Source organism: Aptenodytes forsteri, unplaced genomic scaffold (assembly GCF_000699145.1).
Source record: "Aptenodytes forsteri isolate BGI_AS27 unplaced genomic scaffold, ASM69914v1 Scaffold289, whole genome shotgun sequence".
NCBI classification, from domain to species: domain Eukaryota; kingdom Metazoa; phylum Chordata; class Aves; order Sphenisciformes; family Spheniscidae; genus Aptenodytes; species Aptenodytes forsteri.
In genome coordinates, this window is record NW_008795025.1 from 3,743,421 (window position 1) to 3,756,291 (window position 12,871).

At 52.4% G+C, this 12,871-nt stretch overlaps 1 protein-coding gene across 1 annotated transcript in view; it reads left to right on the forward strand.

Annotated features, from left to right (window-relative positions):
* The window catches only part of CACNA1E (calcium voltage-gated channel subunit alpha1 E), a 122,023-nt gene that overhangs the window by 52,081 nt on the left and 57,071 nt on the right, over window positions 1–12,871 (forward strand). The window contains exon 8 of the mRNA XM_019471144.1: window positions 4,626–4,729. Within this exon, the coding sequence (XP_019326689.1) occupies window positions 4,626–4,729 (104 nt within the window). The remainder of the gene's footprint in view (window positions 1–4,625; window positions 4,730–12,871) is intronic.

Consider the following 12,871-nt stretch of genomic DNA (forward strand, 5'->3'; position numbering starts at 1 on the left):
AAACTCCTTGTGTCTACCCTGACTTCTGCACATGACGACCTCCTGGTACCTTCAGCAAAGGGGAAAAAACCTGTGGGAAGGCACAGTGGACCAAGGTGATGAACCACTGCCTATGGAGCAATATTAAGAACAAACGATGCCCCAAAGGGATAGGAAAAGGGGCTGCTCAGTAAAGACAACTACATCTTGGTGCTGAAGAAGTTGGGAAGTGCTGCGGGAGCTGCCAAAAGTCATGCCAACATGGACCTCATGAAGGATGCTCAAAGCAGTGGCAAGCGGTTCCCCACCTCTGCAGATGGAAGCAAGGCACAGTGAAGTGACAGCTGAGGAGATTTGGGCACAGATGGATATTTCACCCTGGCTTTTGGTCAACACAAAGACAGAGGCCATAAAAAAGCCTGGATAGTGGGAATGAGGACACGGCCACGAGCACAGCTGATGTGGAAGCCAAGTGCCGAGACCATCGTACCCATCAGTCCTGCGCTCGGGATGGTTTCTCCCCCCTCCCTGCTCTTGGAGGGAGCTGGCACATGAAATGGCAGGTCTGGTAACAAGTATTTTTAACAACTCCATCGAGTTGGGGGAGGCACCATCTGACTGGAGAATAGCGAATGCAATGCCTATATTTAAAAGCGGGGGGAGGAGGGGAAAAAAAGTAAGGCAGGCAGGAATAGGACTGTAAGCCTGACCTCGATTGCATGCCATTTCAGAACAGATTTGGAAGGCAAAAGAGGAAAATGAATCGTGGGTTTGCCAAAGGTAGGTCACACCAGGCTAACCTGGCATCAGAGACCTGGAAACGTGTAGAGCTGCTCTTTGTAGTAAAGCTTTTGCTATGGGGAAGTGTTAATGAAGCAGCGAAGAGGGAAAGGAGAAGAGGAGCTCTGCAAGGCTGGCAGGGAAGTGAGCAGTGCTGGGATGGCGCTGGGTGGTGTTGAGGGGACATAGTGGCTGGTGGCGACTGGTGGGGCTCCTCGAGGATGAGTTGCAGGCTTTCCTGCTTCCAGCGTCGGCTAGCTTCCCGGAGCTGAGGGGACAGAGGCTGCCACCCCGAGCTGGAGGAGTTTGAGGGCTGGAGGAAGAGATGTGGGATGCAGTGAGAAATGGAAAGCCATGTGCTTGTTGAGGAACAGCAAAGATATCTCCTAGGAGCCCAGGTCTTGCTGATTGGGAAGTAGAAGTGTGGAGGAAGATGAGATGAGAGAGTGACCGCAGGGTGACCTTAGGCCAGCAGTGCCCTGGAGGAGCAAGGAGGTTTGCAGGCAGGATGGCAAAGTCTTGGTAGCATCGTGCAGGGGTGGAGTAGGACGCATTAGGACCTCTTACTTGGGTCTTCTGCATCCAGGGAAGATGAACTGAGCCTGGACTGGAGCAGGGAAGGGGCTACTAGATAAAATAGGGAGGGATAGCCAGTCATACAAGAGAGAACTGGAGGAAGCTTGCTTTGGCTAGCAAAGCAGAGGCTGGGGATGGCCATGATAGCTATCTATAAATACATCAGGATGGGAAACAGTATTTCAGCCAAAGGCCAATGCTGGTAAAAGAACAGAGGGATATATAAAATGACCACAAATAAATTTAGGCTGAAAATTAGAGCAGCTGTTAGAGAATCTGCTTGAGGAGCCTTCCAGTGGGAATAGTGAGTTTTTAAGGTAAAGTTGACCAAAGTCTGGGGGAGATTGCATGATGCAAGGGGGTCTGGACTCAGCAATTCTGTGAGAACCTGTCAGTCTGCATCCTCTCTCAGGCAAATGCAGCCAGGTGTTGTAGTTCCTTTGGTTTCCTGGGCAGATGTGCTTCAGCTTTGGGAATGGAGAGATGGGAATACATCCACTCGTGTGTATGCACACACGTGCATGCACGCATGTTGTTCTCCGTGCTGATGTCCTGCTGCCCTGAATGCTTTGTGGTCATGCTCTCCACCACGGGCTAGAGAAGCAGTGGAAGATGCAGAGCCTGTGAAATGCCAGGCCCCTTGTCTTTCCTAAACAAGCCCCCTTGTCCCCCCAGCTGGGCCCTCTGCAGCCTGGGTGCTGCAAAGGTACTGGAGCAACTCTTCCAGCTCCTTGGGGAATAAAAGGGCAAATTTTGGCAGTCGAAGTGGCCGAGCAGGTACCAGATGATGGGCTGGAGCCACCACAGCCTGGCTGGGCATCACCAGCTCCTGGTTTTGTAGGAAGCATTGGGATGTGCCCTGGGAAATTTTATCTTGGGGCTGGAGGGTCCTGTCAAAGCTGGCACCAGCCAGGGGACCCGTGTGGCTGCTCAGGGCAGGACTGTTCCTGAGCCTGCTGGCATCATCCTGGGTGGCTGGGACCATTCCTGAGCTTGCTGTGGTCAGTGGTGTGTCCTTGGTTATGTGGGGTCCATGGCCACAGCTCCTCATGACCTCTCACCTGCCCAGCAGTGCCCCTCCTGGAGTCACTGGCTGCTGGCAGTGCTGGACACGTAACGCCCAAAACCCCCTAAAATCTCTCTAATCCCCTTTACCTTCAGCCCCATGGGAGCTGGGTACACAAATGCACATAGAGGTGGAGATCGCAGACAGCCTGTCCTGGCAGGGCCCTGCCGAGCCCCTGCCTCAGCTTTCCCAGATGTGGGTCCCTGGCGCCACCAGCTTTGGCCATGTCCACAAACTGCAGCGGGAAGAGGTGGTCTGGGTGCTGCTACTGGTATCGCTGGCTGATAACCCCAGGGAAACTGCCCTCTGCTCCATCATCTCATCCCTGTCTCCCACTCCATCTCCTGATGCGCATCACTGGAGGGGAGAAAGCCAAAGAAGGGGTGGTGATGGCCCAGCCCTGGGGGAAGATGTCTTCTTCACCTGTAGGAACAGAGCTCATCTGTTTTGCATCCCCTGTGCCAAGGACTTTGGGGAAAGCCCATGGTTTTGGGGCAAGAGCCAGTTTCAAAGACGAGTGATCCTGGCACAGGTGGCAGATACCCAATGACATCTTGTTGGGGAGCTGAAGCCCAGCCAAGCTCGGGCTGAGGGGTTCCATGATGCCTTGAAGACTAATGCCATGGCAAATGGTGCTGTCAGAGCAGAGCGCGGTGGCCTGGGTGTCTCTGGAGGGCGGTGGTGAGCATGTGCTATACGGGATTCCCATGCACCATTCCCACCTCCCTGCATGTGCTTCTCCCATGGCCCTGAGGAAAGGGGCTGGTGGTGGACTGGGGCTCTTGAAAGGTGCAGGACCTTGAGAAGACACGCGTGGTTTCCCCGGTGCCAAAGGAGGAGGGTGGTGAGACTTTCCAGATGCTTTCCCCAACCTCAAAGTCCTTATTGTTGCTGTGTGCCAGGCACTCCTCAGCACTGGGGTCTGCCCACAAGCATCCCTCTCCCGGTGCTGTGGTTGGTGCCTGCAGCGGGATGTGCTGGCACCGCCCTTCCTGCCTTGGGCTCAGCGTCAGGGTGGTGGGGACACCTGGCTGAGGTTCCTGCTGACGCCTTGGTCACCGAAGGAAAACTCCAGTGTGGTGACTTTCTCTCCCCCTCAGAGATGCACTTCTCCCCTTTCAGAGCCTTGTCTTGGCTCCTGCACTGGCCGACCGGGAGACGTGGTGCCAATGACTCAGACGAAGATGAGGGCTTAATTAGCATGGGGAGAGGGGGGAAGAGAGAGAAAAGAGAAAGAGTCTTTCATTGCAACAAGATTGATACCACCTCCCCCAGACAGTCACGTTCTGCCACATCACCCTCCAGCCCGGTGTCATGTGCGCTGTGCCTGACACCAGAGGACAAATGGGGCCCGGGAAGTGGCTGTGAGGTACAGAGGGGCACTGCTTTATTAAAAGCCTCAGTGAATAAATGTCTGGAGGTATAGAGCAGGCTTGCCAGCAGCCTTTTTAGCTGTTGGGCTTTGCCCTGTGGTTAGAGTGACTCTCCGCTCTCAGCTCCTTGGGGTTGGGGTAACGCACCTGGGGCAGGAGGGTGTCTGCAAGGTATTAGCAATGATGCCGTCAGCAAAACGCCCATTTGAAGGTGTGGGGCTTGTCTGCACCAGCCCCTTTCCCCCTGTGCATGGAAGGACAAGCATCTTCTGTCTCTTCTTTAGCTGCCAGCTTTGCTGGCCCTAAGGCACCTTACAAATCTTTCCCTCTTAACCTGCACCATGCTCAGCAGGTGCTGCTGCTGCGAGGCTGCTTTGCCCTGTCTCGGTGGGATGTGCAGGCGAACACCAAATCAAGCTGCTGGGGGGAGCACGCTCAGGGTGGCCCCTGTGCTCTCAGCACCCCGATTTTGGGCCGCAGGGCCCTGCACCTCCAACTATACCATTGTCTTGCAGCCCCTGTGTCCCTGCAGGGATGGTAGGAGGAGGCAGAGGAGAGTGGTCCTGCCCAATGAGGGCTGGAGACCGTGGAGGAGAGCATGGCTGGGGTAGGATGCAGAGGGGCATCAGGGCACTGCTAGCTGGGAGCCCCCATCTGGGCATACCTGCCTGCACAGGCAGCTGTCTGGTGCCCGTTCAGGCTTGGCGGACATGGCCACAACACGTCGAGGAGCCTCGCGTGGTCAGCCTGGAGGGAGAATCGTCACCGTGCCTGAGCTAACGCACCCTCCCTCTGCCCCGGGTGCTGGTGTTGAACATAACGTCACACATGTTTTTTCTTTTCCCCTCCAGACCAATGATGCCTTAGGAGCCACCTGGAACTGGTTGTACTTCATCCCCCTCATCATCATTGGATCCTTCTTTGTCCTCAACCTTGTCCTGGGAGTGCTGTCAGGGTAAGCAAGACGCCATCCTTCCCCTCCAGGCCATGCCTGTCCCCTGCCTCTTAGACCCAAGGTTGGCACCCAGTACTGCTGTGCTCCCCAGGATCCCAGTAGCTGGTTCCTCCCGTCCCCTCCATGCCTGCCTGCCCCACAGTGAGGGATCGCTCCCTGGCTCTGCTTACCTCCTTCACTCCCTGGGGAGCCAGGGAAGGGGCAGCGTTGATGCTTTCTCATTGTTTTGCCTTGCTGAAGAGCTCACGGGTTTGGTTACCTGCAAGAAATGGTCAGTGTCAATCTTCTGGCTGCTTGGGACCTGCTGGAGGGGAGAGATGTGGGGGAGCCTTATGGAAACGTGCTTGAGTCTGGGATGCATTTGTAGTGGGGTGCGCGTTTGCTGGCTGATGGACTGTGGTGGACATGGGTTGGGATGGGTTTGGGGCATGTGTGGGAGCGATGAAAGGCACCTCCATGCTGTGCGGGCCGTGGCTGGGAGGATGTGCCTGGCGCCAGTGGGGGATGCACAATGGTGAGAGTAGGGGTGCCTGGGGTGCGTGTGGACAAGCCGGGGACATAGGGACAACGAAACTGCCCCTGTTCTGCTCTTCCTAGGGGAAAGGAGGTTTTAATCCATGCCATTAAGCTGGGTTTGGAGAGAAAAAGGCTTCTTGTCTCCATGACAATGAACTGTGGTTGCATCCACATAACCTCAGCTGCTGGCAGGGGTTGGTGCATGGGGAGAGCATGCCCTCTCCTGCACTGGAAGGGGGATGTGGGCTCCTCTGCCCTCACTGCAGGTGGCAGTGGGGACCCCGTGCCCAGCAGCAGGTCATTTTTTTCCTAATTGCCCCTCATGGCAAAAAAAAAGCCACTGTAGCACTGGTTTGGCCAGCTGGAAAGCCCTTAGATGCTGGGATCAATGTGGAGACTGGCCCTGGTCATCTCTGTCACTGTCCTGTGTCCTCGTGAGTTCAGGTGTGATGGTGGTGGTTTCAGGAGTGCTTCTGGAGCGGCAGGCTGGGCTTCAGGGTCTGTTGGTGGGTTGAATTTCCCCAGCTCTCAGTCTGGGGTCTGACTGAGTCAAGGGGCTCTGGGGACAGGGTGCAGGAAGGGCTTCATGTTGCCTTGCAGGGAGCTCTTACGGAGGCTGAAGACATCCAAGCAATGTTGGGTCGCTTTTGCATTTCTTATGCCACATCTAGCTTGGGGATTTGAGCAAAGTCCAACTGGGTGTCAGTGTCAAGCAGGGGCTTTCCTACAAAAGCCCAGAGAAGGAAAGTTAGGAAGCTCAGGGCTAGGCAGCTGGAAAAGCCCCTTATTGCAGTGTTGAATCGTGCCAACATAGTGTGTTGTGTGGACACTGAGGCTTTTGGTGCTGGTGTGATGCTGAGAGCAGCCTGGGGACACAGCAAGGTAGCACTGCTTTGGCCTGCAAGCCAGGCACTGGCAGGAGGACCACAGGGTGGCTGGTGGGATGCCCGGCCCGTGTCCTGGTCCATGCTCGGTGCTTGCCTGTGTGGGGACTGCATGAGGCAGCTGTTCCCGCGCCCGCAAATTGGATGCAGTTGTCTAGGGCCCTTCCCAGGCACCGGCTGGCATTTCAACTGTTTGTTTATTGCTAATAGGGTTTGTATTGGGGAAGGATGCAAGTGGGTGGGTGGCCTAATTGGCAATGGAGATGCTCTTGTGGTGTGCCAGCTACCTAGGGAAAAGCGTGACTGCTCAGCTCCCCGGAGGGCTGAGCGAGGTGAGTGGAGGCGGCAAGCTGGGCTCTGCCACCCGATGGCAAGGCCACCGTGCATGCCCTCCTGCCTGGCCATGGCCACAGACATCCTTTGCAGCTCAGTGGATGCAGTACCTCGGCGGCGGTGAAGCATCCTCTTGCCAAAGCTGCTGCCAGAGCCGTGGAGGGGTGCGATGCAAGGCAGGAGAAGGTACTTCTGCACACAAGCAATGTGTGTCCTTGAGTGCCGTAAGAAGGGCTTCGTTCCTCGCTTTGCTTGCTTAGTTTTTATTGGTTTTAACACTTCTTGGAATCCTCTTGTGCTGGAAGAGAGCACTTGGCTCTGCTGCGGGAGGGAAAGGGTGACCTTTCCATCTCCCAGCCTCTGAGCTGGATGAGCAGGCAGGGTCTGGCTGGATCCCCCTGCACGCCCCACGGCTGGGCTGAGCTGGGAGGAGAAGGTCACTTTGGGGATGAGCTCCATGGAAACACCTCTACGTGAAGGAAACGTTCCCCTGGCATTGTGGCACTGCTTTGGGGGAAGACAGGCAGCCATGCCCAGCTAGCTGAAATCACGGTCGCTCTGTTAACTTGGGGCGCAGTGATGAGTGGCGAGCCCTGGTAGCCCGCTTGCAGAAACCTGGACCCACGTTGTCTGCAAACTGCACCATCTGCACCGGAGAATAACAGGGTCTGCTCAGGATTTCCAGGCTTCTTCTCGAAGTTCATGCTCACAAGCTGCTGCAGAGCTGCCTCTCTGCCTCTCTTCATCTCAGCAGCGGTTTTCTTTGAGGAAACAAACACTCGAGGCAGGTCCTGAATGTGAAGAGGCTGCAGGAGGACATTTGTATGTTTAACTTGCCACCATCAGAAGTTTGCCGGAGCCCAGATTTAGCAATCTTCTGGTTGTGATGCGCATCTCTCCCAACAGTCAGTTCCCCAACTGTTAAGCTGAGGCATGACCTCCGTGATGTAAACAGCCTGGATCCATCTGCTCCTAAGCACAAAGTATGTGGGAGAGGAAAAGAAATTATTTCCATCATAACGAGACTCCTTGATTTTTCTCTCTAAATACTAACACGCACACATGCACTGGGATTGCATGCAACGCTGTTAAGAGGAGATGGAGTCACTCCAGGCAGGGGCTTGGAGAGCCAGTTCTTCTGGGGCTTTGGCATGTTTTACTGTGTCTATTAACTTTCCACCTCTATGGGTGCAATTACGGATCAATTAATTCTAACTGAAAGCAGGGAAGAAAAAAAAAATTGGCCCTGTTCCTCTTTGAGAGCAGGTATGAAGCCCGAGGAGATGTGACTGTTCAGCTACACAAGCTACCGAAATAATCCTGGCAGAAGAGAGTCAGTGGGAGCGAGCAAGGATGGAGCATCAGCTGAAATGCCCTGTTTTCTGCCGCGTGGCAGCCGGTGGATTTGGGAGCTTGGGAAGATGCTGAGACTCATATCAAGTGTTGCCTGCTGCCGTCTTTTGGCCTGAGGTTGGTGTCATCCAGCACCCTGCTGCGGTGTGGCAGGGTGCACCTGCAGCTCTGCACCTCTTCTCAGGGAGAACCGCTGTAGTGCAGAGAGAGAATTGCATGCTGCAGGAGGAGTTAGGAGGGGTGGACGGGACCTCCTCCTGCCCTGCAGCTGATGGCCTGTTGCGGACGGTGCCCTGCGGTCGGTCGGCTCCAAGTCAGGGGGATGCAGAAGTTGCATGTGCCCCGTGCTGGAGATTTGCAAAGGTCTGCTCTCCCTTCTTTGTGAAATGGGCTTTTGTTTTTTGGCTCAGCTGTTTCTCATGTAAAACAATTTGGATCTCTGTGTTTGGGCTGCATCTCCAGAGCAGCAGAGACCGGGTGAGAGCCACGCTGCCCCGTCCCTGCCGCCTGTGGCATGCGTGGTGCTGCAGTGGCAGTAATGCCATCCCAGTAATGACCACAGCTCATCACTGGTCATGTCCTAGCTACTGCAGAGGTCCTGCCTGCTTTGCCCCTCCTGGCAAGAAGATGGCTTATGTCTAGCTTGTTGCTGGGAGCAAGAAGATGAAAGAGTGAAGATAAAAAATAAGCCATGCTTGGAGGTATAACATTGAGGACTCATGTGGAGTTTCTGATACCAGACAGGCTGTGTTTTGACTCTTTTCCATCTCCCTTTCCCCAGCCCCTGCAGAGAAAACATGGTTTGTAATCGCCCTCCTCCATTCATTGCAGCATCTGTCCTCCTGTTGAGGGCTGGTAGACTCCTTTCCCCTATCCAGTCTCATACTTCCAGCCTCTTTCCAGGGTGACAAAGCTGCCATAATCACCGGTATTCGTGGTCCGCAGCAATAGCTGAGTGGGTGCAGAGTGGAAGGGGATGCTGCCTGACCTGGGAAGGCTACGTCCTCGGGTCTGCCAAGGAGAAGACCTCTGGAAGCTGATGGCAGAGCAAGAAGTTGAGCACGATGGCAAGAAAAATGAAATCCATCTGCCTTGTACCAAACAAGAGAGTAATTTAAATCCTCCTAATTGCTTCCACTCATCCTGGTGTTGTTAAGTCTTTTCTCCCTTTAAGTCTTTTCTGCCCCCCACCCCCAGCTCTTGCACTAAGCCTTTGAAAGAAACGACTAATGTTATAATTAAAGGATCAATTTGGCAAGATTTCTTTGTCTTAAGATCTTCTTTCTTTCAGGTTGGGTTAGCGCTGCGTTCTCAGTCTCCGGAGAGTTTTCTTCAGCTCCTTCAGGAGCCTTCTGTACCATCTCTGAAATCTTTTCACTTCACTTAATTTGAATTTTTTTCCCATCCAATTTTGAGGCATAACAAATGATGAATAAAATTAAGTTTTATAGCAATTAATAATAAGGGCGTTGAAGGAACAAGTGTACATTTTCAATGGAGACAGGAGGTTTTTTGCTGGCTCTACGCAAAACCTGGGCCCCGTGCATTTGAGCTGGATCAGGTGGTTTGAAGCCAAAAACGCTGGGAAGAGGATTAATGTCTCGGAGGTAGGCGGTTTGTGGAGGGGAAAGCAGGGAAACGCCTTGCCACAATGCAGGAAGGCTTGTGGGGAGATCATGAGGGGTAGCAAGATGCCAACAAACATGCTCGAGAAATACTGCATCGGAAGCGTGAAAGCTTGGAAGCATTGGTTTGGTTTTTTTTCTTTAATGGTTGTGGCATCTCAGGCTCGGATGAGATGTAAAATGGCTGTGCCCATTGTGTGTTTGGGGATTCACTAGTTGGAACCACTTTTGAATGGAGGTGTGGGTGTAGTGGGGAGGGGGGCTGCGATGCCTCCTATCAGGTCCCCCAGCACCATTATGGGATGCACGTTGGTCAGGCCACGCTTGGTGAGAAACGGCCATGCTTGTCACTTTGTTCTGGGGAAGCTCTTGTGTCATCGACGTGATATTTGAACATGAGTGAAGCAAAGGAGCCTTTGAGATCTTCATCTATATTCAGCAGCCAGGTGGGCATCCATATTCAATGAGTGCCTCTCTGCCTTGCTCTGTTGTACCACCTTTCTGTGGAGGGCCTCCAAGCCCTTTGAAAATAAACTGCCTGACAAGAGACACGCGTGTCTGGTGTGCCGTATCCCCCAGTGTTACAGGGAATAACGAATCATCTTACAGCCAGCCGGACAGGATAAAAAAAAAAAATCCACAACAAAGAGATGACTTGGTGACTTTCCCTTTTGATTTCTCCCTGCAAATTATTTGCCAGTGTGTCTCAACTGCTTCAGATTTGCTCTTATTCGTGTTTACTTGCAAATCTGCTGTGGACTGCGCGTTGTCTGCAGACTGTGGGTGAAAAGGCTTGGTTTTGATCCTCTTGACAAAGCACTTGGCAGATAGTTCTTGCTTAGAGATTGCTTTTGGAGTTTGTTCCAGATCTTCGTAATTTCCCTCATCCTGGTTAATGACAGCAATCGTGTGGCCATGGCTGCAGCTCTTTGACTTGGCGGATGGCTTTGGAGATGCCCAGTTCCTCCATGACCAAATCCATGCTTGCAAGAGGGTGCTGGGCGCTCCTGTTGGGTGAAGTAGACAGGATGTCCTGAATGAATCATGTAGCATTATCAGTTCTTTGTACATCATGGGCAGCTGTTTGTTTGTTTTGCAGTGGCAAAGTGACATATCTAGCAGTTGCATTGTGGGTTTCACACTTGATGGTTGGTTCTGAATTCATTGTATCTGTGTGTTAAAGGCATCAATTAGAGTGCTTGAAAGTTCCTGGGAAGTTAACGTGATGAAATGTTGAAAATTGGTGATTTTTTTTACATGCTGTAACTCACCTTCAGTACTGGCCCCGCACCTTTCATCTGCAGATCGCTGTCACTTGCAAAGGGGGACTATAAAACTGTTCTCCACTTACAGAGGATAAAACTGGAACATAGGAGGGAAGGGGAGGAGTGACATTTTCCCAGCACTGCATGAGCCAGTGGGAGTGATTGCGAACAAAGCCCAGGGCTCTTGAAGCAGTGAAGCTGCACTGCTCATACCAGCCCTGCCTGATAAGAGCGAAATAAAATCCAGAGCTTCCATCTCTGCTTCTTGCTGCTGGGGCTACCAGACCCTATGCCACCTTTCTGTAGCTTTCTTGCAGCATGGGTTGGCCATGCTATTGCTGCCTTTGGTGCAACATTGCAAACAACAGACTTCTCTGGGCAATGGGGACAGAGATGCAAACCTCAGCGTCATTACCCTTGGAAAAATGTTGAAACTGAGACTTTACAACTGGAATGTCGGTGTCTCCCTTCTCCTGGTGATATTTGTCCTCTTTGTCATTTATTTTTCTCTACTTCAAAACGATAAGCTCTCCAAACTGTTGGGTGCTCTGAGCCCAGCCCAAGTGTCGTGGAAAACCTGTCTTTTTTTTTAAAGGTCACAGCAGGGTTGAGCTGAATACAAAGCAAGCATCCATGCATGCTTTTCTCACTTTGACCATGGAGTACTTCTTATTCTTGGAGAGCATGCGTGAAGGGTGTGGAGAGGCATCGAGCTGCCTGGAGCTGATCCCACCCTGAAACGCAGAGGCTGGACTGGACACCTGTATCTCTGCTGGGATCCATCGGTGAGGGACAGGCTTTGCCGCAACATACAGCTGATGCCCAATCATGTTCCCAAGCAATGGGTGAACCTGCTCTTGGATGAATGAGAGCCTGTTGACTGAAGCTAACTGTAGACAAGAAACGGGGGTTACTGGAGAGAAGAGGGGAAGTATTTAAAGTCCTTGCTGTTCAGTGGGCTGCGTTCCCCATGAGCAGATGCAAAGTCTGAGTTCTCCTGTGTTTCTCACTGTTTTGAATCATTTCAGTGTCTCCATTGCCGCTCTGGCTCTGCAGCAAATACCAATTATTCGAATTCTTGAACTTCATCTTCAAAGCTGCCCAAAGCCTGGACCCAAGAGATCTCCAGGTTGTCTGATCTGTCCTCCCATTGCCTGTTGGCAGCAGCACCTGTAACAGAGTTGCTCCTTGGGAAGAGCGCAGTGTCCCATAATGCAGGCAGCCAATGGTGGTCTTGTCCTCGCTGCTTTGGGCCCTATGTGGAGCCACGATGGCCCATATCTTTTTGAGGGACAAGCTTATAAAAGGAGCTCTTTAGTGCTGGGAGTCTTGACTTTGCTTCTGGTGGCTCCTCATCTGGAGCCCCTCTGTCCTCTCCCCACTTGTGGAGACAGTTTCCCATTTGGGCTGCCTTCTCCCTGTGTCTTCATGTTGTCATTGCCTTTCCCTTCTGCCTCTTATTTTTGTTCACTTCTCCTGTTAGCATGGGGTGTCAATGCAAACTAGCATGGCAAGGTCTTTCTGAATTGTTCATGCTGTTTGGTATCAATCCTGTCTAATACAAGCCCCTTTAGGAACTGGTAAAAGTGACAGATATCAGCGAGTACCTATAAGAAAATCTGATTTAAATCACAAGTTTTCTCCAAGGTAGAAGGTAACCACCAGCATCCGCCCCTTCCTAAATGGGACAGTGATGTAATGGGTAATCTCAGGGCTGGTATCTCCCAGCTCCTTCCCATTTTACCATTCGATGTCACCAACAGCTTGTCAGCTTTTCATTCCCCAACTCATGTGTCTGCCGGCGCTCTATAAATATGCTCTCTTTAGCATCATCAGCTGTATGCTCTGTTTCTTGCTGCAGCTTTGTCACAACGCAGCGAACACGTAGCTCTCGCCAAAGTACACAGGGATGATGAAAAGCTAACAGCCACTGCTAAAAGGGAATACAAGAAATGATGTTTCTGTTTTCTTTTTTTTTTTATTCTTTTCACCAGTTAGTGCTTCATGGGAAAACTTTCTCAAGGCAATCCAGTTTTGTTAAGGAATCGTAGAATCATAGAATAGTTTGGGTTGGAAGGGACCTCTAAAGGTCATCTAGTCCAAACCCCCTGCAATGAGCAGGGACATCTTCAACTAGATCAGGGTGCTCAGAGCCCCGTCCAGCCT